Genomic DNA, 27,790 nt, shown 5'->3' with positions numbered 1-27,790 from the left:
AGGAGACAGCAAGAGAGACAATGATGCCTGATTCTGACACCACGTTTTTTGAATTTCCAGTGACAATGCATACAAACATTCAGACAACGATGCAGACGTTGGTGGAAGCTGGGGTTCACCTTGATGTCCATGCCATAAACGAATACAGCTCCTGGCAGACAGCAGGCAGGGCTTTGCCTCCACTGCCCTCAGCTTCCACTGCAGCAGCCATGAAGGTTGAAATCTCTGCCATCACCTAGTGCAGCCATCACCGGGTGAGTTTACATCTGCTGCTATGCTCATGTCTTCTTGGCATACTCATCTTTAGGCCCTGTGGTAGATTGACAAAGGCCTTTCCTGAAGGCCAGGGTGGACAATGCAGAAAGCACAGTTGTATGCATCCTCAATAGCTTCTTCTTCTAGGATGCCCCCTTGAACTTCTCATCTAAATCCTCTTGAGCAGAACTCCATCCGACCTCACTCTCTGTGTTGCAGACCCATTATCTTCCCTAGTCGCTGGCCTTTCTGTGGTCAACAAGCACCAACGGTCTTATAAGATACGTGCCACCTAAGCATTCTCTACACGCCATGAGGTGGCAAGATCCAAGCTTGTGCTTGGAAGCTTCAAACTTATTAACATAGCCCCATTCTTTACTGCTGGTCTTTCTCCTCAGCTGTTGGTTCGGGGTTGGGCTGACCACTTAGGATATCTTACAAATCAACAGTGATTAAGGAAAAAGAATGGTAATCATGAGGGAAGGGCACCAATAAGAGGGGCGCTGATGAGGATCATATTTTATTCACAATTTATGATAAAGGGAGATCCAAAAGGATGTCCAACATATCTGCACACCACATCCCTGTATCAATGTGCATCTTCCCTGAGTTGCAGGCTTCCGTACGGCAGAGACCACTTTGGCCAGACAGAGCTCAGAAAAGGCTCCTCTCCCATTTGTTGAGCCAGATGACAATTCCTGGACAACTCGTCCTACAAGGGAAAGCAAAAGATTCATCAACAACTTGCTTTGAGTTTAAATGAGAGGCTGCAAATGTAAAATAATTATATGGGTATGCACTGTGCACATTTCTGTGTATGTTTTTTTGCTGCAGGCGTGAAGGTGTTAGAGAAGTGTAAGGCATGAATGCCCCGAATGGAATAATCTTTGTGTGTGTTTCACCAACGTCCAAGTCCATTTCTATCAATAAATCGTGGGTGAGTAGCATGTTAATCTCAGGAATTCTGCTGGATACAAACTGGCTGTATTAACAGACTCCAAGAGTGAGTGCATACCACTAGCTGTGAAATGCACTTTGACTGCCTGAGAACATATCAAAGACACCGTATCAATGGAAATGCTTTCTCTGGATTACAAAATGACTGAGACAAGCTTTGCAACAAATATTTAAACATGAAGAATTGTAGATGGGTTGAGCAGTAGTAACTAAATATCAGATTTTAATTTTGTTCTGGGATCATTCTTGGGCTCATCGCTCTCCAATCAATTTTATATATTTGTTCTTGCGACGGCATGGTGGCGCAACAGTAGAGTTGCAGTCTTACAGCATTTGCAGTGCCAGAGACCCGAGTTCGATCCCGACGAAGGGTGCTGTCTGTACGTTCTCCCCATGACCGTGTGGGTTTCCTCCGAGATCTTTTGCTTTCTCTTGTAGGACGAGTTGCTCCAAAGACGTACAAGTTTGTAGGTTAACTGGCTTGGTATAAGTGTAAATTGTCGCTAATAATATAATAATAATATATTCCTTTATTCGTCCCACACCGGGGATGTGTGTAGGATAGTGTTAATGTACTGGGATCACTGGTCGGTGCGGACTCGGTGCGCCGAAGGGCCTGTTTCGGGGCTGTATCTCTAAACTAAACTGTACTACATTGGGTACATGCCAGCTCAAAGGAAACAATCTCATTATTCCCTCCCCTCTCATATTTTCATATTTCTCTCTGAGCCTGCAACATTCTCTCTCACACATATCCGTCAGCTGCCCTTTCATTAATTTCTTCATTAACCTGCACCAATGGGTCATTTACAGCAGCCAATTAACATTGCAGTATTTCATTGGGATGTTCGAGGAAACCAGTGTACCCAAGAGAAACTCAAATGACCACAGGGAAACATTGAACTCTGCAGGGGCAGTACCCAAGCTCAGGATTGAATACTGGCTTCTGGAGCTGTGAGGCAGCAGCATTAACTTTGCTGTATTTTATTTCCCTGTTGATTGAGGCTTGCAAGTAATCACTCCATACACCCATTAACCTCATTAAATATCATTATTTATTCTGCAGCCTGTAAATTATAGAGCACCTGGTACTCTGGAATAAGACAGGCTGGTCTCAGGTGCCAATATGTGGGGAGATTAGAGACAGCTTTCTAATTTACTAAGACAGTCTGAGCCGTGTGTGGCCGAAGGGCCCAGCGAGCCGTACGTGGTAGACCCCTGGCAACAGGCCTGCTTTGCCCGCCGCAGACCGGGAACCGGCCTGGAGTAGGAGGCCCAGCACCTGCTTGTTCCCGAGGACTGGGAACTAGAGAGGAGGGTAGAAGGAGTTGGCGACGGCGGCAGACACTAGGAAAAAGGCCGGTAGGAAGAAAGAAGAACCGGGGGTCTTACCTTCCGCTCCTTCAAGGTCGGTGAGAAGCATCCCTGGGGCACAAAGGTTGAAGGTGGCCGGGTGAGGAGAGGGATGATGATTTGCTGGCGATCTGGAATATAGGTGATGGCTGCAATGGGCATTTATTGCCAGCTACAGCTGGGACTCTGAAAATGATGCCAAAACCTGGTGACTTGCATATAGACTCAGTGGGCTGTTTCTGTACCTTCTGTACTTAACCGGGGATTGTACTTATGTATGCCAATAATCTTACTGAACAGTATGCAAAAAAGAATTTCACTGTACCTTGGTACATGTGATAATAAAGAACCATTGAACCATTAGATAGAGGGCAATCGCCAAGTATCAACACTTGATGACAGACAACTTTGTTTAACAAAAATTGAAGGCAATGGTGGAATATAAATACTGATCTTGAATTACTTGGCATTGCTGTGTGTCACCGCAGTAACCAAGTACAAAGCACACTGTATGTTTACTTTATGGTGTCCAGTGGTTTTCTTTTCTCAGTTCTCCTTCCAAGTTAGAATATGCCATAGCAAATGCATCCAGTCACACGTTGCTGAAATGTGTAGGAAGGAAATGTGTGGAACAGGCAGCATCCCTGCATAAAAGGAATGGGTGACGTTTCGGGTCAACACTCTTCTTTAGAGATGCTGCCTGTCCCACCGAGTTACTCCAGCATTTTGTGTATATCTTCAAATGCTGCTGAACGTCCCTTTAAAAAAGCACAATTATATTGATTCTTTCTTTAGAGACGGTGAGCAAAGAACTTTTATAACTATTGGGTCAGGCTGTGGAAAAGAAATACAAGCAATGCCAAATTTAGATCAGGAGAGGAATAGTGAACATTAATAAGAGTGATTTACCAAGAAAGGGGAGAGGTCAACAGAAACTGCTTTACACAGTGTGTTGCTGGAATACTTTACTGTTAGGACTGATTGTGATGGAGACATCTAGGCCTTTTAACACAAAGAAGAAATAATTAAATCCAAGAAAAATACCAGCAGTGGGGGATTGGGGGGGGAGGGAGCTCTGGGCATTTGGATTTGGATTTGGATTTGGATTGCTTCAACAAAGTGCTGGTTCAGATGTGCTGAGCTAGATAGTCATCTTCCCTGCTGTGAACTACCATGATGCCATATTCTAAGACCCTGCTGAGGCTGCACAATTGGATGGCCTTTATATTTGCTGGAAGAATCAATACATAGTTATCCGAGTCAGCATGGATTTACGAAGGGGAAATCATGCTTGACTAATCTTCTGGAATTCTTTGAGAATGTAACTAGGAAAATTGACAGGGGAGAGCCGTTGGATGTGGTGTACCTTGACTTTCAAAGCCTTTGACAAGGTTCCACATAGGAGATTAGTGGGCAAAATTAGAGCACATGGTATTGGAGGTAGGGTACTGACATGGATAGAAAATTGGTTGACAGACAGAAAGCAAAGAGTGGGGATAAATGGGTCCCTTTCAGAATGGCAGGCAGTAACTAGTGGGGTACCGCAAGGCTCGGTGCTGGGACCGCAGCTATTTACAATATACAATAATGACTTGGATGAAGGGATTAAAAGTACCATTAGCAAATTTGCAGATGATACAAAGCTGGGTGGTAGTGTGAACTTTGGTGAAGATGCTATGAGGTTGCAGGGTGACTTGGACAGGTTGTGTGAGTGGGCGGATGCATGGCAGATGCAGTTTAATGTGGATAAGTGTGAGGTTATCCACTTTGGTGGTAAGAATAGGAAGGCAGAGTATTATCTGAATGGTGTCAAGTTAGGAAAAGAGGACGTACAACGAGATCTGGGTGTCCTAGTGCATCAGTCACTGAAAGGAAGCATGCAGGTACAGCAGGCAGTGAAGAAAGCCAATGGAATGTTGGCCTTCATAACAAGAGGAGTTGAGTATAGGAGCAAAGAAGTCCTTCTGCAGTTGTACAGGGCCCTAGTGAGACCGCACCTGGAGTACTGTGTGCAGTTTTGGTCTCCAAATTTGAGGAAGGATATTCTTGCTATTGAGGGCGTGCAGCGTAGGTTTACTAGGTTAATTCCCGGAATGGCAGGACTGTCATATGTTGAAAGACTGGAGCGACTAGGCTTGTATACACTGGAATTTAGAAGGATGAGAGGAGATCTTATCGAAACGTATAAGATTATTAAGGGGTTGGACACGTTAGAGGCAGGAAACATGTTCCCAATGTTGGGGGAGTCCAGAACAAGGGGCCACAGTTTAAGAATAAGGGGTAGGCCATTTAGAACTGAGATGAGGAAAAACTTTTTCAGTCAGAGAGTTGTGAATCTGTGAAATTCTCTGCCTCAGAAGGCAGTGGAGGCCAATTCTCTGAATGCATTCAAGAGAGCTAGATAGAGCTCTTAAGGATAGCGGCGTCAGAGGGTATGGGGAGAAGGCAGGAATGGGGTACTGATTGAGAATGATCAGCCATGATCACATTGAATGGCGGTGCTGGCTCGAAGGGCCGAATGGCCTCCTCCTGCACCTATTATCTATTGAAAGAATGCCTGTTGCACTTAAAAATGTTACCTTCCTCAGACCAAGTGAATTTATTCTGATTCATAATGTCCATTAGATCAAGTGGCAGACACATGACCATTATTTGAAATTTCAAATGACACAGCTTGAACAAATACTGACATGAATTTCAAGCAGTTAACACTGGGCGAACCTTTGGTTTTCAGAAGGATTGAATATTAAGTGTATAAGGAGACATAGAAAAACCCTCCATGGAGATGAAGTTCATGCACAAAGTTCCTGAAATCAAGATTAGGATGTCCAGCAATCTTTATCCACTTATGAGCATGACAAATCTTTGTGGATGGATTAACCACACTATTATTGTTTTTGTGTGTATGTACGTACATGTGTGTGTGTATACTAAACTTTTTTTTGTTTATTATATTGTTTACAGAGTACTATGCTTACATTTTCTGGTGTACTGCTGCAAGTAAGGATTTCTTACGGTAAGAATGTAAGAAGTTCTGTCTGGGACATATGACAATAAAACACTCTTGACTTTTGAAGTATTAAAATAATAGGAGCAGGGGTAGGCTAACTGGTCATTCAGGCCTGCCCCATATTTCAATATGATCATGACTGATCTGCCCCAAGCCCCAATTCCACTGGCAGTTTGCCATGGTCCTTATTTTTCACAATCTTTCAAATATTTACTTCACTTTAAATCCCTCCAGTGACCGAGCCTCCACAGCCCTTTGGGGCAAAGAAGTTGCTGTCTGGTGTTTATCTCATTTACACTCAAGATTTACTATGTGGAAATGAGTCTCAATGCAGGAGAGTGTATGCTCCATCATTGGGTTAAACACTTCCATGCTTTGTCTCCTGAATAGGTCAAACCAATTCTGCACACATTTTACCTAGGTCAGGACTGGATTTCCTACAGTATAACATGGATACATGGCATGGGCTCAACATCCAGTCAGATTGTCTTCAGGGAAAACATTTGTGAAATAAATGATAGTTTAAAGCTCCCTGGGACAGAATTTATCAGTGTCTAGGACAATTACTTCCATGTAAATTAAGGAAACACTTTAAACAGATGAAAACAAGTTATTCACCATTAATTGTTCATATTTAACACTATTCTGAAATGGCCTCCAAGTGTCGATCATACATGCAACACAGATCAAGACAATCAAGGTCACGTAGTTTTTATATTTAATGCAACAGATGTCTCAACTCTTATTTAAATCTCTGACATCTTCCCATCTTAAAATTTGTAATCTCACCTTACTGCAGAAAAATAGCCAACGAGTACATCATAAATAGCCTCCATGAAATACCTTCAGAACCATGTGCTCATCATAAAGGGTCTGACAGGTTAGAATGGAGATGTTTTGCTTGACTAAGATGCCTAGACCCAGGAGTCACTCTTAAAATAAGGGGCTTGCCCATTCACCACAGGGGAGGAATTTATTTGCTCGGAGGCATCAGTTGTTCAGTATATTTATGATCAATAGATTTTTTTAGATATTAAGAGAATCTGAGCACAGGGTTAATGCAGGAAAATTATGCGAGGCAAGAGAAGAGCCATGATCTTACTGAAGGTAGAGCAGGCACCTGGGGCTGAATGACCTACATTTCTTGCTTTCATAATTTCTTGCAGTAATTGATCCTAAGATGTTAATTCCCACCTGTTTCTTAGATTTCTCAGTCATTAAAGGCTCAAATTTTAAGTCTGGTATTGCTATTCATAGCTATGATTTATATCATAATTTTTCACACAAAAATAATTATCATTTGCAACCTTGATGTCCTGAATTATTTGAGCTCATATCTTGCTACCCATTGGTTAATAAAAGATAATTGACAGGAAGAGCGCAACAAAAAGGTTAGGGAGGGGACTGATTCTGAAAGCTGTGTATTGTTGAACTGACTGATGGTCAAGAATTCACCTTTCTGTGGATCAACTGGTTTTCCAAGTTTTCAGTTTGTGATTGCTTACAAAAACTGCCAAAATGTTTTGCTTAACATTTAGCACCTGCTAAAATGTAGACATTTAGAAATGTAGAACCTAATGAGACTGACAAAGTGAGATATTTAATAGTTTCAGGATGATCAAGCTAATGACAACTTGTGGCTTTAGTTTAGTCCAGTTTACAGTGCGGGAACAGGTCCTTGGACCCACTGAGTTCGCGCTGACCAGAGATCCCAACATCCTATTTTTAAAAACCCTAGGGACAATTTACAGTTTTAACAAGCCAATTAGCCTGCATGTGTTTGGAGTGTGCGAGGAAATCGGAGATCCGGAGAAAACCAAAGCAAGTCACGGGGAGAACGTACAAACTCCGTGTGGACAGCACCCGTAGTCAGGAAAATAACTGCAGATGCTGGTACAAATCGAAGGTATCACAAAATGCTGGATGGAGTAACTCAGCAGGTCAGGCAGCATCTAGGAGAGGGAATGGGTGAAGTTTTGGGTCGAGACCCTTCTTCAGACTGTAGTCAGAATCAAACCCAGGCCTCTGGTGCTGTAAGGCAGCAACTCTACCGCTGCGCCCCTCGTGGCCATGAAAAATGCATCTGTTGCATTAAATATGAAAACTACATGACCTTGATTGTCTTGATCTGTGTTGCATGTATGATAGACACTTGGAGGCCAGTTCAGAACAGTGAGTGTTCAATAGTGTTAAATATGAACAATTAATGAACAATCTATGTGCCCCATAGAAGAGATTAACAAATGTTAAAAATTATATGCAAATCGAAAACCCTTGGCTGTGGATCAGACTAGACACTGACATGTGATCAAACAGTGAACAGGTAATAAATAGTTAGCATTATTGTACAAATAAGCAGCCCAAATTTGCTGTGGTATGTGCTGGATCAGACCATGTTTGATTACTGCAGTGGAGGGCTGGGATGTTGAGGAGCTTTGCCTTGTTTCTAACTCTCTGTCATTGGTCTTCCTCCAAATTCTCTTTACATGTCAGGTAACAATTACTGGATAAAACGTGCTCAGTCAGGTCAGATAAAACGTGCTCAGTCAGGTTAAAAGACCATTTTGAGCCGCATGAAAAACGCAATTAAAGAAGAATTTGACTTGAAGACAATCTTTATTGTATAAAGCATAAACACAATATTGTTCATAAGTCAGTGATCGGCAAAAATAGTACAACAGCCACAAAGTACATATTTGCACTGGTATCAGAGGGCACTCTGCCTCCTGGGCCAGTTCTACCAATTCAACAGGATTGTCAGTCAGATTCAACTCGACTTAATGTCTCCTGTATGTATACAAAACTTCTTTGAAAATATAGAGGCTCAATAATGAATGCAAGTCTCTTCTGGTGGGCAGATGGTCGACCAATCCAATGTGCTAAAACAAAGTCAGAAGTTAGAAAACTTCTCTACCTACCACAGCTGCCATTATGCTTTAATGCAAGTTCAAACTGAGCAGAGGCAAGATTATCCACAAAACCACTCAGACCAAAACTGCATTGAGGATAGAGAATTAGAATTGTGGTCTCCAGTTGAAGGGTGTGTTGCACAGAGGATATTGACAAACATCTGTGCAAGTGGAAGTGCATATGTGATCTAGAATGCATCGAGGCAGTACAAGAAAACAGGGATATTATGTGGAACAGGCCAAAACTAAAGTATTGCACTTAAATCTGATCATTCTTTAACAAGGATATGAAGGTCCTATAGAAGCAATGGAAAAGCAACGGTGAGGGATTTCAGCTATTTGATTTGACTCAAGAAGCTAGGGTTGTTGTTCTAAAAGCAAAAGAGTCTGAAGGGAAATATATGTGTAGAGGATTGTGACTGCTTTACATAGACAGGAGAAACTATTTCCATTAGTGAATGGTTCCACAACCAAGGGAATGCATTTAACATTTTGGGCAGGGATGCACTGGGGATATGAAGATATCTGGAGAGTTGAAGGAAGCAGAATCAAAAGTGATTTAGATACGTACTTGTGAGAGATTAGCTGAGCAGTGTGGAAAAGAGCAAGGCATGGAATGGATGGTATTACTCCACTTGAGATGGAATGGGCTGAAAGGCCTCCTCGTCTGCCTAAACTAATATAATTTTAAAATCTTTTGATTTAACACTGGGAAAGATAAAAAAGGCCTCCTTTGTGCCTTCATTTCTGAAATCCATGGCCAAAGCAAATAATCTTGCAATTTCAGCAAGAAAAGTGTGAAAGATGTGATATTCCCTAAAGCACCAGCTTACTTACTAGAATGCCATGCTATAAAAACAGAATCTGAATGATTATTTAGCCTAGCAAAGGGTTGTGTGCTGTAAGCAGGCAGTGGAGGAAATTGGGCAAACTTTGTATGGCTAAAAAGTGTTCAATGACCATAACTCCCTTGAACCATAATGGACAGACACCAGTAATTTGTACTCCATTTATATTACATTCAACAGGTTGCAGAAGCTGGGGAAATTAAAACGTTTTTCAAAACAGAAAATGCTGGAAATACTCAGTCAGGTCAGGAGACAACTGTGGAGCAAGCAATGGTTCAGATCCAAGATCTTTCGTCAAAACTGGATTAAAAAAATATATATTTGTTTTGCAAGTCTGGGGAGGGCAATAAGAGAGACAAAAGATTAGTTGAGTTTAGTTGTAAAATGGCACAGTAGAAACATTGTAGAGTAGAGGTGAATAAGAGTCTGTAATAAAGCCACATGGAAAATGAAGTGCTGATATTCCAGCTCAACTTGGGTTGCAATAAAAACAGAAAATGTTGGAAAAGTCAGGCAGTATCTCTGGAGAGAGTAACAGTGTAATGTTTTTAGAACTCCAACATCAGAACTTCAGATTTTCAGCATCTGCAGTTTTTTGTATCATTTACACTGAGCTGCATTGATTATTATGGGTGGTTACATGAGGAAGTCTGAGTGGGACTGGAATGGAGAATTAAAGTGCAGGAGATGAGAGCTCAGTATTCTGCTGCAGGCTGAATGTCAACTCAATACCCGAGAAGCTGTCTCTTGGACAGCTTACTTTTTGACAACATTACAGGGCAAAGGCAGCAATTTCCCAGCTCCATCACTGATAGTGAATGGGAATGGTTGTCATGGAGAGTGCCTGTCCTGAAACTGCTCTTACCAAAATTAACCTGTGATTCAGCTGATCCTTATGCCCATTCAAATAGAAAAGTTTACTTATCTGCTACACATGATAGGAATTAGTTACTTAGGCGTGAAAGTGGAGGACTACAGATCCTGAGGAGCTGCACCTTAGTCAACAGTCCCTTCAGGTAATCAACTGATAGTGCCTATTCACTGACCATTGACCATTGTCAATGACTATTGTTCACTGACCATTATTCCATTTTACGGGCACAGTTCTATGGGCTCAGTTTTGGCTAGTAGCTTAATTGACCACAAAAACAGTGACTGGTGCACAATACATTTTACAGGTAAATGCTCCACTCCAGAGGAGGAGGGTGACTCTCAACTCAAATAACTTTGAGCCATTAATTAGGATTGCACAGAAGCAGCAGTCAATAAAACATTTCTATGCAAGTTCCTCAGCGATAATGTGCAAGACTTTTAAAAAAGTCGAGTTCAAGTTTCTTTTGCGAAAACTAATGTAAAAGTGAGTAATAATTAACATAAAATCATCTGTTTACACCATTTCTGCCGACTGAATGTGAATGTGTTCAACCTTTTCAGTCCAGAGTTAAAACTGATCAAACCGGTTTGCGGACAAGTCTGTTGACCAAAATCAACACAGCTCTGCAAAGGTTTACAATTACAAAAATAGAAGTCTACGTAATCACAGCAATGATAACAGGATCTTCGCTCAAACACTAAACCTGTACCTGTTTTAAACAGACCAACTTTTTTTTGTGACGAATATAGTTGAGAAAAATCATCTGGATGTGGCCTGTTGTGACCTCCAGCACAACCTCCCACTGCTTCAGAGATGATGCCTTCATTACATGACTTACAAGTTCATTCCAAGTGCTGATGAAATACAATGAAATACTTTGGCGCAGTTGAATAGAGTCAGAGAGCCCGAGACATTTTGGAACTGATTGAGTGGCTTCATCAGCGACTTGTTCATCATCTCAGAACAATTATAAAACTTGCAGGAAGTTTTATAAAAACTTGCTGCACGGAATCCAGAAGTTGGGCACTTGGTGTGCTTGGTTCTGTGTTCTTTAGAAGGCACTTGTATTCTGCTTCACAACATGAGCTTGCATACTTACACATCAGATTTAGTAAATGAGCAAGATTCTGACATGCTGGCAAAGCCCACATAGTTGTTTATAACCTGCACCTGCTTTACTATGCTCAAGGCAACTATAAACCAGCAGATGTACATTGAAAAACAAAGTTAAAACCATCCATTCCCAAGTAATCTGTTCAGTAGTAAGGTCCCATCTTGTCATAACCAGTGTAGCTAGGCCATTCAGGGAACACGCCATAGGAGCATCTCAGTCCACCATAGCGATCATACTCAATCCCGTACCCTGGCATTTGGTCAGAATCAGTCAATAAAGCATCCAGTGACTGACTTGTTTTTCCTATCTCCGGAGAGTGTGTCAGCTCCGATCGGATTAACCTGTAGTTTTGCCCTTTGTTACTATCCCAAAAGATCTTCCCACCACTTTCGTAACAGATGGCAAACTCTATCCTTTCATGTGGGGCAATATATTCCTGCAAGTGGATCTCAAATGCAAAAGTATCTCTATCGGACCCACCGTAAAGATCGTGCACATAGCAGCAGTCATGGTCCTGGAAAGTTTTCCAAGTGTCAAATGTTATCCTTACTTTCAAGGACTTCTCAAATGCAATATTTTTCACCTTGATAGTCCCCATAATCATACCCTCCTGTAACAAGCAATTCTCAAGACAGACAGAATCAGTTTCCAGGCGGTTCTTGAAATCCAGGAAATCAGACGAAGGCTGTGCAAAATCTAAGAGCAGGCTGTCTTTGTCTGCTGTCTTTAGGTCTGCTAAACTACTGATCAACTCCTCAATATTGAAGGAAAAATCTAAACTGTGCAAATCAAAGAACTTAACTGCAGTCAAGGGCAAGCCCTTACTGTCAGCAAAGGAAACGTGTTTCTGCTCCTTGGTTCTGTGCTTATTATCTGGCGTATCTTCACCAAGGTGAAGGTGGATGCATGGCCGCAGTGGTTGGGTTAATTTCAGTGCTCTCTTTCGTGTGTAGCTCAGTTGTTTGAACGGAGGAGGAAGGTAGAGTTGCATAGCGATGTCAATTGGCATTGTGGATGTGGGAGATAAGATCTCAAGAATGCTGGAGGAAACAAAAAAAAACGCAATTAAAAATGGGACAAAGAGTTCATTGTTACACACCAAACACAAGTAACGGTGACTTTTTCCTCGCCATTTACCAAGCAAAGGGAGAGAAGTGTAGCAATCTTTCACAAATAGAAAACTCGTTTACTTCTCATCCATTTCTATAATTTTCACTAACTATAGTTATATGTCATTTGTAACAGGGGAGAAGATCCCTTTTAATATTTAGGAGAGAAAATGAATGCCAAGATACAGAGGAAAGATTATGTGATATAAAGTCCTGTGCACAGACTTTAGCTCAAAAATCTACAATGACTGAAGTGCAGAACTGTCTGAGATGCCACTTTCTGATTGAAAGATAGATTGAGGTCCAAGTAATTCCAAACAAATGCAAACATTTTAAGACCATTTCTCTCATTACAACTAAAAAACTTGAAAAAGAACTTCACCCAAGTGGTAGAGAAAATGTTGAACCTTTAACCAAAACAGTCAATACGCTAATTGCACGGTTTGTAAGACTCTGTTCTTTCCAAATTAGTAGCATTGCAATAGCATTGCTAAATTCCTACATTGCTATGTAAGGATTCTCCACCTTCTGAGCAACTGAGCCAAATAGCAGAAAGCTTATGAAAAGATAAACACAAAATGGTGGACCAACTCAGTCAGTTAGGCAACATCCCATAAGATACTACCTGACCCACTGAGATGCGCCAGCATTTTGTTTCTATCTTCGGTGTAAACCAGCAACTGCATTTCCTTCTTACATTAAAAGCTTATCGGCTTTGATTATTTTGGTACTCAATGCAAGTCAGGATGAAATTCCAAATAACTAAGGATACTCTGAAGCTAGGTTACGATCAGGCTCAGTGAACTTACCCCTCCCAAAGTAGGGGGGCAGGGGGGAGACAAATTGGAAATACAAGGATGGAGTTAAAGGGAAAGAGATTATAGGAAAAGTTAAGAAAGACACCAGGCGCCGATGAACTCTGGATAGCCCGTCAGCTGGCCCTCGGCCCTCGACGCGTTGGACATTTCTCCGATGTCCCACGGCGATCCGCAGGTCAGTGCCTCGATCGACTGCGTCTCCACCGCTCCTTGACGTCCTTCGCGGCGGGACCCAGCTGCCATGGCACACCCGGCCGGAAGCGCGTCTTTGCCGCGCAGCCTGCCGCACGCCACCAGAGGTCGCTAGTGGTCGGATCAGCCCGCACAGCTGCCCGTTTCCACAGACGCCAGTAGGCGTCTAGGCCATTTAGAACAGAGATGAGGAAAAACTTTTTCAGTCAGAGAGTTGTAAATCTGTGGAACTCTGCCTCAGAAGGCAGTGGAGGCCAATTCTCTGAATGCATTCAAGAGAGAGCTAGATAGAGCTCTTAAGGATAGTGGAGTCAGGGGGTACAGGGAGAAGGCAGGAACAGGGTACTGATTGAGAATGATCAGCCATGATCACATTGAATGGTGGTGCTGGCTCGAAGGGCCGAATGGCCTACTCCTGCACCTATTGTTTATTGTCAGAGGGGGCTGGTGCTACTTTCACCGTCGCTGGGGACCTGCAGCCCGTGAATGCCGGCAGCCTTGCTCATTCCCGGGTTACACAGGGGCCGGCCGTCAGTGATTGCTTCGGCAGCCGGCCAGATTCATCGCGTTTTTGCGTGGGATCGCCGCACCGGGGCTCGTTTCCTTGTGGACACAGGGGCTGAGGTGAGCGTTCTTCCCCCTTCGAATGATGACATCCGCTATGGTAGACGCGGCCCCCTCCTCGCCGTGGCAAACGGGACGCCGATCCGCTCATGCGCACACTCTCCCTCAACTTCGGAGAGGGCCTGGTCAAACCAGAAATCAGGGTCGTCGGTCCAAAGGGGAGGCAGCTTCAACGCCACGGCGTGGAGAATGGCGCGGTCGGCAGGGTCCACGGGGTGGGGTCCGGCAGGGTCCAGAGGCAGCTGACCGGCAGGGTCCAGAGGCGGCTGACCAGCAGGGTCTCGAGGCGGCTGACTGGCAGGGCCGGGTAGTGCGTGTTGAGGAACGTTCGGGTCCATCGCGACTTGCGAGGAAATGTCGAGGGTCACCAGTGTAGTGGGTCTGGACGCAGTAGGAATGAGGCAAGACGCCAGGTAGGTATTAACAGTAATTGAATCCAGCAACAGAACATCCACACTCTCTTCAGTCTCAAGCACGAGTTATCTCTCTAGCCCCTTCAGGCAAACCCCATAGCACTAGTCCCTTCCCCAGCCCTGTCCAACCTGTGCCGAGGGGGATGATCCTGGGAGTGGCCTAATCCCCGGGTACCGCCACAATATATTATTATAACATAGCAAAGAATAGTGGGAAGCCAGAGGATTGGGAAACTTTCAAACGACATCAGAAGGTATCAAAAATGGCAATACGGGGTGAAAAGATGAAGTATAGAGGTAAGCTCGCCAAAAATATAAAGAAGGATAGTAAAAGCTTCTTTCGGAATGTTAAGAGAAAAAGGTTAGTAAAGACAAATGTGGGTCCCTTGCAGGCAGAAACAGGTGAAATTATTATGGGGAACAAGGAAATGGCAGAAGGGTTGAACAGGTGCTTTGTTTCTTTCTTCACTAAGAAAGATACAAACAATCTCCCAGATATACTAGAGGACCTAGGGAGACAAGAACTGAAAGAAATTTGCATTCGGCGAGAAATAGCATTGGGTGGACTGATGGGACTGAAGACTGATAAATCCACAAGGCATGATGGTCTGCATCCCAGGGTACTCAAGAAGGTGGTTCTAGAAATCGTGGACGCATTGGCAATCATTTTCCAATGTTCTATATATTCAGGATCAGTTCCTGTGAATTGGAGGGTAGCTAATGTTATCCCACTTTTCAAGAAAGGAGGTTGCAGGGTGACTTGGACAGGTTGAGTGAGTGGGCAGATGCATGGCAGATGCAGTATAATTTAGATAAATGTGAGGCTATCCACTTTGGCGGCAAGAACAAGGAGGCAGATTAATATCTCAATGGTGTCAGATTAAGAAAAAGGGAAGTGCCATGAGACCTGGGTGTCCTTGTACACCAGTCACTAAAAGTAAACATGCAGGTACAGCAGGCAGTGAAGAAAGCTAATGGCATGTTGGCCTTCATAATAAGAGGATTTGAGTATAGGAGTAACGAGATCCTTCTGCAGTTGTACAGGGCCATGGTGAGACCACATCTGGAGTATCGTGTGCAGATTTGGTCTCTTAACTTGAGGAAGGACATCCTTGCTATTGAGGCAGTGCAGTGTAGGTTCACGAGGTTAATCCCTGGGATAGCGGGACTGTCATACGAGAAAAGATTGGAAAGACTGGGCTTGTATTCACTGGAATTTAGAAAGATATAAAATTATAAAAGGACTGGACAAGCTAGATGCTGGAAAAATGTTCCCAATGTTGGGAGAGTGCAGAACCAGAGGCCACAGTCTAAGAATAAAGGGGCCATTTAAAACTCAAATGAGAAAAAACCTTTTCACCCAGAGTTGTGAATTTGTGGAATTCTCTGCCACAGAAGGCAATGGAGGCCAATTCACTGGATGAATTTAAAAGAGAGTTAGATAGAGCTCTAGGGGCTAGCGGAATCAACGGATATGGATCAGCCATGATCACAATGAATGGCGGTGCTGGCTCGAAGGGCCAACTGGCCTCCTCCTGCACCTATTTTCTATGTTTGTTTCTAACCTCTCGGGCAACAAATTCCAGTGAATCTCCACCCTTTTCCACAAGAGGAAACCCTCCCCCCTCCCCTTGGACAATCGTCAGCTGACCAACGACCTGTACAATCCATGCCACACCTACTAAGATGCCCTCTTCTTGGTGAACAATGCTGCCTGGAAGATCTAGCAGTGGCAAACAAGAAGGCTGTCCACTGTGCAAGAGCCTGGCTAATAACATTTATTCAATTCAATTCACAGAATAAGCTTGGTCAGCTGTTGGTGGAGTGAAGGAAGCTGAGAATGTGCATAGTGCCAGAGATTGGAAGGGAAATGAGTGTGGGGGAGGGACAGTCAGACCTCCCAACATTTGATTTTACAAATTCATAATTTTGATGTCCAAAATTCACAATTTTACATCAAAATTCATAATATGGCACATAATGCAACTTTTCAGCAAAACAAAAAGTATGCACGCCAAATGCGCATACTCATTGTGCTACATTCATTATTCTGCTATTTATAGATAATAATAATAATAATAATTCATTTATTTTATATAGCGCCTTATCGCATGCTCAAAGCGCTTTACAAAAACAATTAACATAGAAACAAACAGACAAACTATCCTGACGGAAAAGCGGCGAATACACAACGCCAGCGTCCTCTCACATCAGGGTCCGGCAGTAGACATTAAAAAGCACAAGACACACAGATATAATTTTTTACACAAACAGCCATCACAGTGATTGCTCTAGGCATACCCTCACTGTGATGGAAGGCAAAGTCTTATCTCCTCCTCGTTCTTCTCCCGTGGTGCCACGAGGTGATCGAGGCATAGGTTATTGAACAGATACTTTTTGTAACACAAAGAAAAAATGTTTTGTTTTTTCTATTTTGCTTTTTCCTTACACAACCCAGTTCTCTTGGTATTAAATAATAGAACAATGGTCATAAAATGTATGACTAAGTCATGAAGAAAGAGTTGATATATGCGACTCAACTAAGCATATGGAAGTACTTGTTGAAGTAAATTTGCACATTAATTGATAATCAGCCCAAAAAGGTAGTAATTGGCTTTTCTGCTGTGTTTTATATTTTAACCCCATCTTAATTAATTAATATAGTTATATAATCTTGCACTTAAATTTAATATTTACTCATTACAGTTCCACCACTGATTTTCTGGCACTCTTTATTCCAGAGCTTTGCTGGTTTATCCAGCTGGCCAAGGAAGTCGGCTATGGGGATAGATGTGCTGGCTCCAGCTGGGCTGATGTTCCAGAGCCCCAGCCGCATGTTGCAAATTCAACCCACCGATCGGCCATGGAAGTCCTGATGAGGTTGAGATTGGCTGCCTTGCCCAGCCCAGGTGCCACATTTTCGGGGAGACTTCCAGGGCGGGGTGGGGGGAATCCACACGGAATCCCTAGCGGTTGAATTGACAAATTGCAATTACTGAAATGTTTTGCAGAAAAATGTGAGGCGAAATTGGAATGGCGGAAATGAAATAAGAAAGCGGAAACTTTCTGCCAAATTTGGAAGGGTTGGGAGGGATGGACATTGCTGGTATGAACAGGAATTAGATTTTTTTTAAATGGTGAATTGGGAAATGATGAAGGCAACTGAGCACGAGTGTGATGGGTGGTGACATCGTGAATCTGCCTACGTGGAGCAGGGACTGAATATTCTATTTGTTTTTCAGTTTTATTTTAATAAAAGTCCTCCCTGGCTCAGCAGTTGCATTCCTTTCTCTATTGAAAGGCTTTGAGTTCAAATCTGAGCTCAGATATTTGAGAATGTAATCCAGTCTAATATTTCAGTATATTTTATGAATCAAGTGGAATAATATGAAGATCAGAGCTTTTAACTGATTATTTTAAAAAAATTATCCTATCTTTTTTTAATATCAAATTCAAATAATCGCAATGCCATAGTGAATTTGCACTCTCATTCCTGGATTATAAATCTGGATTATTAATGATTTTTCACTTGTACCAGTTGGGACTGGAAGTCCTAAGGTAACATTGGATATTGGGAATCTGATTGAGGCAAAATATGGATTTCAAGTGATAGTGAAGGACATTTTGATCAGTGTGTTAATTAGTTTACTCGGCTGTACATTTTTGTACAATTTAGCAAAGCTTTTTAGGTATATCCCGACTGGCTGTAGTGATGAAAAAAAAAGAATGTACTGAAGCTACAGTTCATGGGTTGGTGTCATTACCTGTAGATTGCTTGCCGTGCAGCAGCAGACATCTGCTGTTTAAATATTTTTTTAATTCCTGGAGTGTTGGGGGAGGGAAACAAGATGGATTGGAGAGAGAAGAGAAAGGAAGCCTTGTGTATTTGGCCCTTTCTGACCTTGAGAGTTTCATGGTTAACCACAGTTTTAAATGGGTTTTTGTTTAAATTAGGCTCGTTGCCTTATTTGTTTTATTATCTGGGGGATGGTAAGCTTCAAAAGGTGCGTGAATTCCTGAAGGTTTCTGTTCCTCCTTTGTATATAAACTATTTGATTAAACAAATGGATTGAATTTCATTTTGATTAAATAATGTGTGAAATTACATTGATGTAACATTAAAGATAAAGCCCCATTGTAAGAACAGTTGTATATTAATCTATACTACAACTAAAAGCTTAAGTCCACTCCTCTGGACTTAATTTTGAAGAGTAGCATTATGAATCTGAGGTGACTTGGCAAACTTGTAGAAATAAATTGTTTTTTACACTCATTTGCTGGTCATTAGTGAGTTTATCTCAAGGTTGTATGGAGACTTCATGCCATTTGCTCTGTGGCACAGCTGATGGTATCAGGTTTCATTCTGAAATTATCTCTGTGGGGGAGGGGTGGATAACCCCTTGGCGTCTAAAACAAAGGAGTTACATGCACATGGTAACACAGAAGATTGTGGAATGCAAAAACTTACAACATTAAAGACACGTGTGATGGGTTTTATTTCTGCTTCTATTTCTTAAACCTACTTCACCATTTAATGTTCATAGTTGGTCCCACACACAGGGACCATTTTTCCCTCCACGTGATTCTCTCATCCTTCATTCCTAACATGTCACAAACCATCTCATCTCAGCCTTGAATTCTTGCTGCAACTCTTCCTCATCTGTCTCCGGGATAGAAAGTGTATAGATTCCAGTACAAGTTAAGAAATTCTCCTCTTAACAATCCTAAAAAGACAACCCTTAATCTAGATGCTACATACCAAAATCCCCTACCCCTCCTTTCCCCAGTTTTAGACAAAACAGCCTCTCAGCTCAGCCCTGTCAATTCATTTCAACCTTTACTGATTCAGTTAAGTCATTTCTCATCTAAATGTCAAAGTGTAACCTCTTGCCCCTTCAATCTACCCTCTCAGAATTATCCCCTCATTCTAGGAGTCAGCAGTGGAATCGACACTGGAATCTACACTGCACCATCTCCAAGGATATTCTTTCTTCGACATGGAGACAAGAGCTGCTAATAATGCTGCTGGTGCAGTCTTGCCAAAACCCACTATTGCAGGAGAGTCTCCTAATTCTATATTCTATCACCCTAGTTAATAAAGACCTCATGCCACTTACCTTCCCAAGCACAGTCGCTTTTTGTGAACTTTCTGCATTGCCAGGCAGGCTTAACATTTCTGTTCTGCTCACCAAAATAAATGAGATCACATTTTCCCATGTTAAACAAAGTTAAGAGACTTTTGGTTAAGCAAATTGATGTGCAGGGAATGGAGGTTTTGGATTTTCTGCAGTTAAATAAGAGTTGGTCTTGGGGTCGTGTTTGACTCAGATATTATAGGCTGAAGGGTCTGTTCCTGTGCTGTTTCATCACTGGTGAAGAGGTCGCCAGGTTACAACGGAATTCTGTTCTTGAGAAAGGTTTGTTACCCAAACCGTTTGTAAGTCAGAAATGAACAAATCAGCAATGACAGGAGTGTGAGTGGGCACAGGAAGAACAGATCATTGAACGAGTGAGTCTGCCTTGCCTCCCAGCTCTACCCAGCCCCCGAGTGTTGCAGCTCAGAGAAAATACACGGAAATGCCCCATTTCCACCCGGCATAAGATGCCTGCAGTCTCTCAGGACTGTAAAAGAAATCCAGCCCCATTCAACCCAACCATCTCCTAATTACTTGTTCATATGTATTGGTTGTTCCTAACCTGGGGAGGGCCTGAATCTCCTTAACTAAATTGGTATTAATGTTTACATAGAAAGGATCAGCAAAAAGTTGTAAACTGGTTAATGAACATTTGAGAAAATGTGAGGGGGTTGAAACGATGTATGCAGAGCATGGAACACAAAGTCATTGGTGGAATAATTAAAATCATGAATTAAGGCTGGAGAAGTTAGAGTGTGCACAGGAGGAAGGATAAGCAAGGATAAGAACACTTTAAAATGAAGGCCTTGCAGGACCAGGAATTGGTATTGGTCTGAGGTGATGAGTGCAATTTATATTACAGTCAGTATCTGAGTTGATTTGTGCAGGCTAGTGATGAGTGCAATGGAAAAAGTCAAATCTAGATATGATAAATGACGAGGTTTCACCAGTGTCTGTGCAGAGGCAGTAGCAGGGAAGAGCAATGTTACAAAGGTGAAGCGGGTGATTTTGGTGAAGCTGTGGTTTCGTGGTCAATGTATGCCTCAATGACGAGCAGTGTGCAGAGGTTGCAAATGGTCTGCCTGCTGGGTTTTGCAGTTACTGAAGTACAGGAGTGCACCTCGCCTTAAATTGCTGATTGCAAACCAATGCTGAGGAGTTATGAACGATAATGCAAAGTACGTTTATTCTCAGTCCTGACCGCTCTATGTCATTGGGTCGATTTTTATTCCACTGTTAGAGTTTAGAAGTATACTTTTTTATTCCACTGTTAGAGTTTAGAAGTATACACTGGAATTTAGAAGGATGAGAGGGGATCTTATCGAAACGTATAAATTATTAAGGGGTTGGACACGTTAGAGGTAGGAAACATGTTCCCAATGTTGGGGGAGTCCAGAACAAGGGGCCACAGTTTAAGAATAAGGGGTAGGCCATTTAGAACTGAGATGAGGAAAAACTTTTTCAGTCAGAGAGTTGTGAATCTGTGGAATTTTCTGCCTCAGAAGGCAATGGAGGCCAATTCTCTGAATGCATTCAAGAGAGAGCTAGATAGAGCTCTTAAGGATAGCGAAGTCAGGGGGTATGTGGAGAAAGCAGGAACGGGGTACTGATTGAGAATGATCAGCCATGATCACATTGAATGGCAGTGCTGGCTCGAAGGGCCGAATGGCCTCCTCCTGCACCTATTGTCTATTGTCTATAGAAGCAGGAAGATCGGGATAGAAACATGGAAAATAAGTGCAGGATGAGTGCAGAAGTGCATTTGGCCCTTCGAGACAGCACCGCCATTCATTGTGATCATGGCCAATCATCCACAATCAGTAACCCGTGCCTGCCTTCTCCCCATACCCCTTGATTCCGCCAGCCCCAAGAGCTCTATCTAACTCTTTTAAATTAATCCAGCGAATTGGTCTCTACTGACTTCTGTGGCAGAGAATTCCACATATTCACAACTCTCTGGGTGAAAAAATGTTTTTTCTCATCTCAGTTTTAAATGGTCTTCCCTTTATTATTAGACTGTGGCCCCTGGTTCTGGACTCCCCCAACATTGGGAACATTTTTCCAGCATCTAGCTTGTCCAGTCCTTTTATAATTTTATACGTCTCTATAAGATCCCCTCGCATCCTTCTAAATTCCAGTGAATACAAGCCCAGTCTTTCCAATTTTTCCTCATATGACAGTCCCGGCATTCCGGGGATTAACCTCGTGAACCTACCCTGCACTGCCTCAATAGCAAGGATGGCCCTCCTGAAACTAGGAGACCAAAACTGCACATAATACTCCAGATGTGGTCTCACCAGGGCCCTGTACAACTGCAGACGGACCTCTTTACTCCTCTGCTCAAATCCCATCATTATGAAGGCCAACATGCCATTAGCTTTCTTCACTGCCTGCTGTACCTGCATGTTTACTTTCAGTGACTGGTGTACAAGGACACCCAGGTCTCATTGCACTTCCCTTTTTCCTAATCTGACACCATTGAGATAATAATCTGCCTTCTTGTTTTTGCCGCCAAAGTGGATAACCTCACATTTATCTACATTGTACTGCATCTGTCATGCATCTGCCCACTCACTCAACCTGTCCAAGTCACCCTGCAACCTCCAAGCATCCTCTTCGCAGTTCACACTGCCACCCAGCTTTGCGTCATCTGCAAACTTGCTAGTGTTACTTCTAATTCCATCATCCAAATCATTAATATATATTGTAAATAGTTGAGGCCCCAGCACCGAGCCTTGCGGCACTCCACTCACCACTGTGCCATTCTGACAGAGACCCGTTTATTCCTACTCTTTGTTTCCTGTCTGCCAACCAATTCTCTATCCATGTCAATACCCTACCCCCAATACCATGTGCTCTAATTTTGCCCACTAATCTCCTGTGTGGGACCTTATCAAAGGCTTTCTGAAAGTCCAGATACACTACATCCACTGGCTCTCCTTCATTCATTTTACTTGTTACATCCTCAAAAAATTCCAGAAGATTCATCAAGCAGGATTTCCCCTTCATAAATCCATGCTGACTTGGACCTTTTACCGCTATCCAAATGCGCCATTATTACTTCTTTAATAATTGACTCCAGCATCTTCCCCACCACCGATGTCAGGCTAACTGGTCTATAATTCCCTGTTTTCTCTCTTGCTCCTTTCTTGAAAAGTGGGATAACATTAGCTACCCTCCAATCCACAGGAACGGATCCTAAATCTATAGAACATTGGAAAATGATCACCAATGTGTCCACGATTTCTAGAACCACCCCCTTGAGTACCCTGGGATGCAAACCATCAGGCCCTGGGGATTTATCAGTCTTCAGACTACCCAATACTATTTCTCGCCTAATGCAAATTTATTTCAGTTCCTCGGTCTCCCTTGATCCTCTGTCCTCTAGTACATCTGGGAGATTGTTTGTGTCTTCCTTAGTGAAGACAGAACCAAAGTACTTGTTCAACTCTGCTGTCATTTCCTTGTTCCCCATAATAAGTTTACCTGTTTCAAGGGGCCCACATTTGACTTTACTAATCTTTTTCTCTTAACATACCATAAGAAGCTTTTACTATCTTTCTTTATATTCTTGGACAGCTTACCCTCGTACTTCATCTTTTCACCCCGTATTGGCCTTTTTGTTACCCTCTATTGTCCTTTGAAAGTTTCCCAATCCTCTGGCTTCACGCTACTCTTTGCTATGTTATACATCTTTTCTTTTAGTTTTATTCCATCCCTAACTTCCCTTGTCAACCACGGTTGCCTCTTGCCTCCCTTAGAATATTTTTTCCTCTTTGGTTGGTGGAGACAAGATCATTAGAGGTATTTAAGGTGATAATAATCTAACTTTGAAAGATGAAAGAATTCAGGCTTTGGGGGATCTGGCATAGAACAGGAATGGAGACCAGCATGAACCAGCCACAGTCATATTGTATGGTGGAACAATCTTGAGAGGCCCGGATGCCTACTACCCCTCCTGTTCATTTTGTGTTCTTGTCTGGTGTTAAATGACCTGCCTAAATTTCTCCACCTCTTCTCCCTTCTTTTGTTATTTATTAAAGTTGAGCTCTCTAACCAAGATGGTGTCAACTGTTCTAGTGTCCCCTTCTCTGGTCCAATGTGAGCTCCTACAAGGCATTTGGGATAACGCTAAAGGGCATGACGTAAATAAAAGACATTGTTATTAATATTTCTTTTTTTCCAAGCACAACTAAATGGATGCAGAGCTAAACATGTTTGGCACTACTCACACAAACATTAAACAATAAAACAAAATATTAATATTAATTTTCACATTAATACAGACAAATATCATTCAGGCTTCAAACACCAGTCAGACCTATCGTCTATTCATACTGGGTTCACGGCAATGGGCATAGCTGCCAACTTCTTTTCCCCTCTAAATGTTTGTATTTTACATTGTTTCGATGCTTTCACACAAATTAAAAACGACAAATTCACAGTCCAAATCAAGGCCTTGGCATTGAGTCACTAATGTTTTCCATTAATCAGAAAGAGGTGGATATGGGGTGTAAAAACCTCAAACCCTAGTTTTCTGCATGAACCCCACTTTTAAATTCTTTCTGGTGCTTGTGTTAATTCGGATCATAAAGGAGTGACCAAGCAGCATTCCAGGAGTGGCAACCTGACACCACATTGAGTCTTTAAATAAAACTAAAGACCCATTCTCGAAGTACAAGTTTAACCAGTAAAGCTCATTGATTACCCTCCACAGCTCGTGTTGAGCCAGTGTCTTAGGTAGCTACAATTCTTTAAGAACTCTGCTCCCTCCAGTATACTGAATAACAATGCACAATTATCAGAGTCCTGTGCAGCTTAAGCACAGGCTTGAAGATTTGTGCAACATCTTGTTCCCCAGCTGGCTCCAGAAAACTCCAAACTCATGACCAGGCATTTTGGGAGTGAACATAGTATGAGACTGCATACTTCCTAAAGAAATGTTACCAAATAGCCTTTCAAAACACACCCTGGGCTCATTTTTAAAAAAGTTTTAATTCTGTCTTCTGTGAATTAGGGCATTGACATTTGTGATCATTTGGGATTTATGAAAATAATATTTAAGGTGCAGCAAATTTGACAGCTGCAGAACAGAAGACCTTCTTAAGGTGGTGACGCTAGTAACTGCAAATGCCAGATTCTTGAGCAAAAAACAAACAAACTGCTGGAGTCTCGCAACGGGACAGGCAGCATCTGTGGAGGTAAATAGTCAAACGCCTGTTTGACCCCAAATGTCGTCTGGAAATCTTCCCCAGTGATGCTGCAGGAGCTGCTGTGTTCCTCCGGCGGTTTGCTTTTTGTTCATTCATTTGGTGCCAGCTTGTGGGTCAATCGTCGCTCTCCATGGAATCAGGAAGCTGTGAGCTCAACTCTAGAAACGAGTGGATGGTCCAATCTAACATTTCAGTTCAGCACCATTTTGAAGCAACGTTGATCTCCCAGGTGGATATAAAATATTATTTGTCCCTATGTCAAAGAATTTATTTAAGCCGTATTTCTGAAGTGGATTATCCGCTCACTTATGTCTGTTAACTCTTCCTCTTGTAACATAAGAATTGTGACAACCCATCATGAATATTTAATGTAATCCATCGAGCACGCCCAACCATCAGGATGTCAAAGGAGCTGTGCCCAGTCTATTTTATTTTCATCAATAGGTTTTATAATTTAGGCAACTGTAAACTCGCATGAAGGGGCAGAGAAATCAAATTTAAGTGAAAATAACATCAAGTAACATCAAGGTCAGCCACGGATCTCTCAAAACGGTAGAACTACAAGGGATATCCACGTCGTTTTTAATCACTTGACGTTTTGAGAGGTTTCAAATTATTGGAAACCACTAAGGTCGATATCTAAATGACCTCTAGCTGATAATAGATACAACCACGAGGGTTTTTTTTTTTTAACAGGCGCCTTTGGACACTTCTCCCCTCCCCCTCAACACCAAACTCAGTCTGCAGTTCTGTTTCAATAATGATTGTCAAGATCCTTTGTGGTAATGGAGCGAGGATACAATCGTAACTTGCGGGAAGAGTTAGTCAACGCCACACCGGCTGCCAACAAAAGCACTGAAATACAGAACTCCGACCCAGAAAACTGCAAGAAAGATCAATGCAAATATCTTGCCGTTTTACCCCATGCTCTAAACTGGGCAACGAGGTTGCAATCCCATTTTTTAAATACACATCGGATTATTTTTAAAGCTGTTGCTCTTTTGTGGTTCAGTTACATAAACATGTGTAGCGAAGTTATTATTTAAGACGCAAGACAGCAACACCTCTTTCCCACTTTAGCGGGTCCCCCTTCCCCTCAGCTCCACTCAAACAAGCGACGGAGAACCTCATCAATCAAACTCGTCCACGTCCCTTATGGAAGGGTTCAACTAAGTACCCGTCCAGTCGGGAAGGAGTCGTTCCTTTAGGTATCCCCACCGCAGACCCAATCAACGAGGAGTTAGCTTCATCTGATCCATCATGCAATGTATAATAACGAATAATAATGGAAGTTTAGAAAGCAATCAACCTAAAATACTTCTAATTTTAACCTATAACTAATCTGTCCCCGACGTCCTAAAACAGACACAGTGATCGCAGTGAGCAGGAAGTCCCGAGAGCGCATTGACCGCCTGCATTAGCCGTGCTCGGCTGCTATCAGCCAGAGTTTACCACCCACCCACCCCTCTCTCTCTCTCTCTCGCACTGACCTGCTGTAATTCATGGAGCTGGGGGAAAGCTCGCAGCTCCACTGTGCCTGTGGAGAGGGCTGGCTGTACCAACGGCCAGTGCCTGCTGCTGCTGCTGCTGCTGCTGCTCCACCTTCCTCCTCGTCCCCGCTCGGGATCACTCGCTGCACAGACCAGACCGGCTCCGTCCGTCCAGCCCCTCCTGCCCGCCCTCCCGTCACCGACCGCCTTGCCAATTGCTGCGCCGCGTCCGCCTTGACACGGCTACTGGGAGGCGAGCGCTGGTTCACGGTGACCGAGAGGGGGCGTAGGTGAGCGGTGCGGGCTCCAGGTTACAGCGAGCTGTGCTGGAGGAGCTCAGCAAGACCGACACTCCAGCAGTGAGAAAAGCCTTGCATTAAAGCGCATCCTTTCCGTTGTCAAGGCAAACACCGTGGAGTTAGACACAAAATGCTGGAGTAATTCAGCGGGACAGGCAGCATCTCTGGAGAAAAGGAATAGGTGGCGTTTCGGGGGTCGAGACCCTTCTTCAGTCACCTATTCCTTTCTCCAGAGAGCATGTTGCTCTGAAGAAGGGTCTCGACCCGAAACGTCACCCATTCCTTCTCTCCTGAGATGCTGCCTGTCCTGCTGAGTTACTCCAGCATTTTGTGTTTGTCTTCCTTTAAGGTAATGTTGAAGAATAAATAATGCAATACAAAATGGTATGCACCTCTAATAATGGAGTAGTTTATGCTTACACGTCAGGGCAGACGAGGCTGAAGTTTACTGTCCGAAGGACAATGTTTCTGCCTGCGGGGCAGCTCATTACAGTTGCAGTGCAGAAGCAGCTGCTCTCGTCTCTCCATTGGGAGTTGGACCCACAACCTGTGACTCGGAACTATGATTTGAGACAATCGGTGCAGTGAAATAATTATATGAAAATGTTTGGAACTAAAGACAGTGATCTCCTTTGCCTTTTCACAAATGTTGACCAATACTCTTGTTTTCATTCAGAGGCTTGATTCTTACTGTTAAATCCAACCTGAATTCCCAGCGTTGAGAAGAAGATAACATTTATATTTGCTTGTTCAAACTGCCCAGAACCTACCGTCTTGTTGTTCAGGACTGAATGTATTTATTTTATAGGGTCTCAGGAACGTGAGACTATTTAGTCCCTCGAGGCTCTTTTGCTATTCAATTAGATCATGAGTTATACCAAATTTCAGACCAGGCTGTGTGTAAATTATTCTTTGCATTTGCCCACATCAGCACAACCGCTTCACTTCACAAGATTTTAATTAGTTATATAGCATTTGGGAGCTTATTTACCAGCTTCCCACAGTAAAGTTCTGTTAGTGTGAGGAAAACAAAATAACAACCAATCATTTTTACCTCACTATGTTTAGCATTTGCAAATCCACTCATTACAATTTAGCACACATCCTATAAAAAGTAGTTCAGATAATTCCAGATTATTTGGCTGTAACTCTATAGAAAAAAGGTTAATTGCTGAAC

The 27,790-nt window shown here is 42.7% G+C and overlaps 1 protein-coding gene and 1 long non-coding RNA gene across 2 annotated transcripts; one reads left to right on the top strand and one right to left on the bottom strand.

The window, feature by feature from the left end:
* The first annotated feature begins 76 nt into the window (after window positions 1-76).
* LOC144591937 (uncharacterized) lies at window positions 77-17,335 on the top strand. Its single transcript, XR_013547045.1, has 4 exons — window positions 77-254; window positions 1,090-1,192; window positions 5,530-5,581; window positions 17,218-17,335. It is a non-coding gene; the product is annotated as an uncharacterized LOC144591937 (long non-coding RNA).
* On the bottom strand, window positions 8,225-26,500 carry ppp1r3b (protein phosphatase 1, regulatory subunit 3B). The gene is made up of 2 exons (XM_078395972.1): window positions 26,315-26,500; window positions 8,225-12,360 (listed from the first exon to the last, which is right to left on the bottom strand). The coding sequence occupies exons 1-2, from the start codon at window positions 26,326-26,328 to the stop codon at window positions 11,463-11,465; spliced, it is 912 nt and encodes a 303-aa protein (XP_078252098.1). The 5' UTR covers window positions 26,329-26,500; the 3' UTR covers window positions 8,225-11,462.
* Between the last annotated feature and the right edge of the window lie 1,290 nt (window positions 26,501-27,790).

The sequence above is a fragment of the Rhinoraja longicauda genome, chromosome 3, assembly GCF_053455715.1.
Source record: "Rhinoraja longicauda isolate Sanriku21f chromosome 3, sRhiLon1.1, whole genome shotgun sequence".
Lineage (NCBI taxonomy): Eukaryota > Metazoa > Chordata > Chondrichthyes > Rajiformes > Arhynchobatidae > Rhinoraja > Rhinoraja longicauda.
Note: the sequence above shows the minus strand (reverse complement) of the source record. Positions and strands in the feature narration are given on the sequence as shown.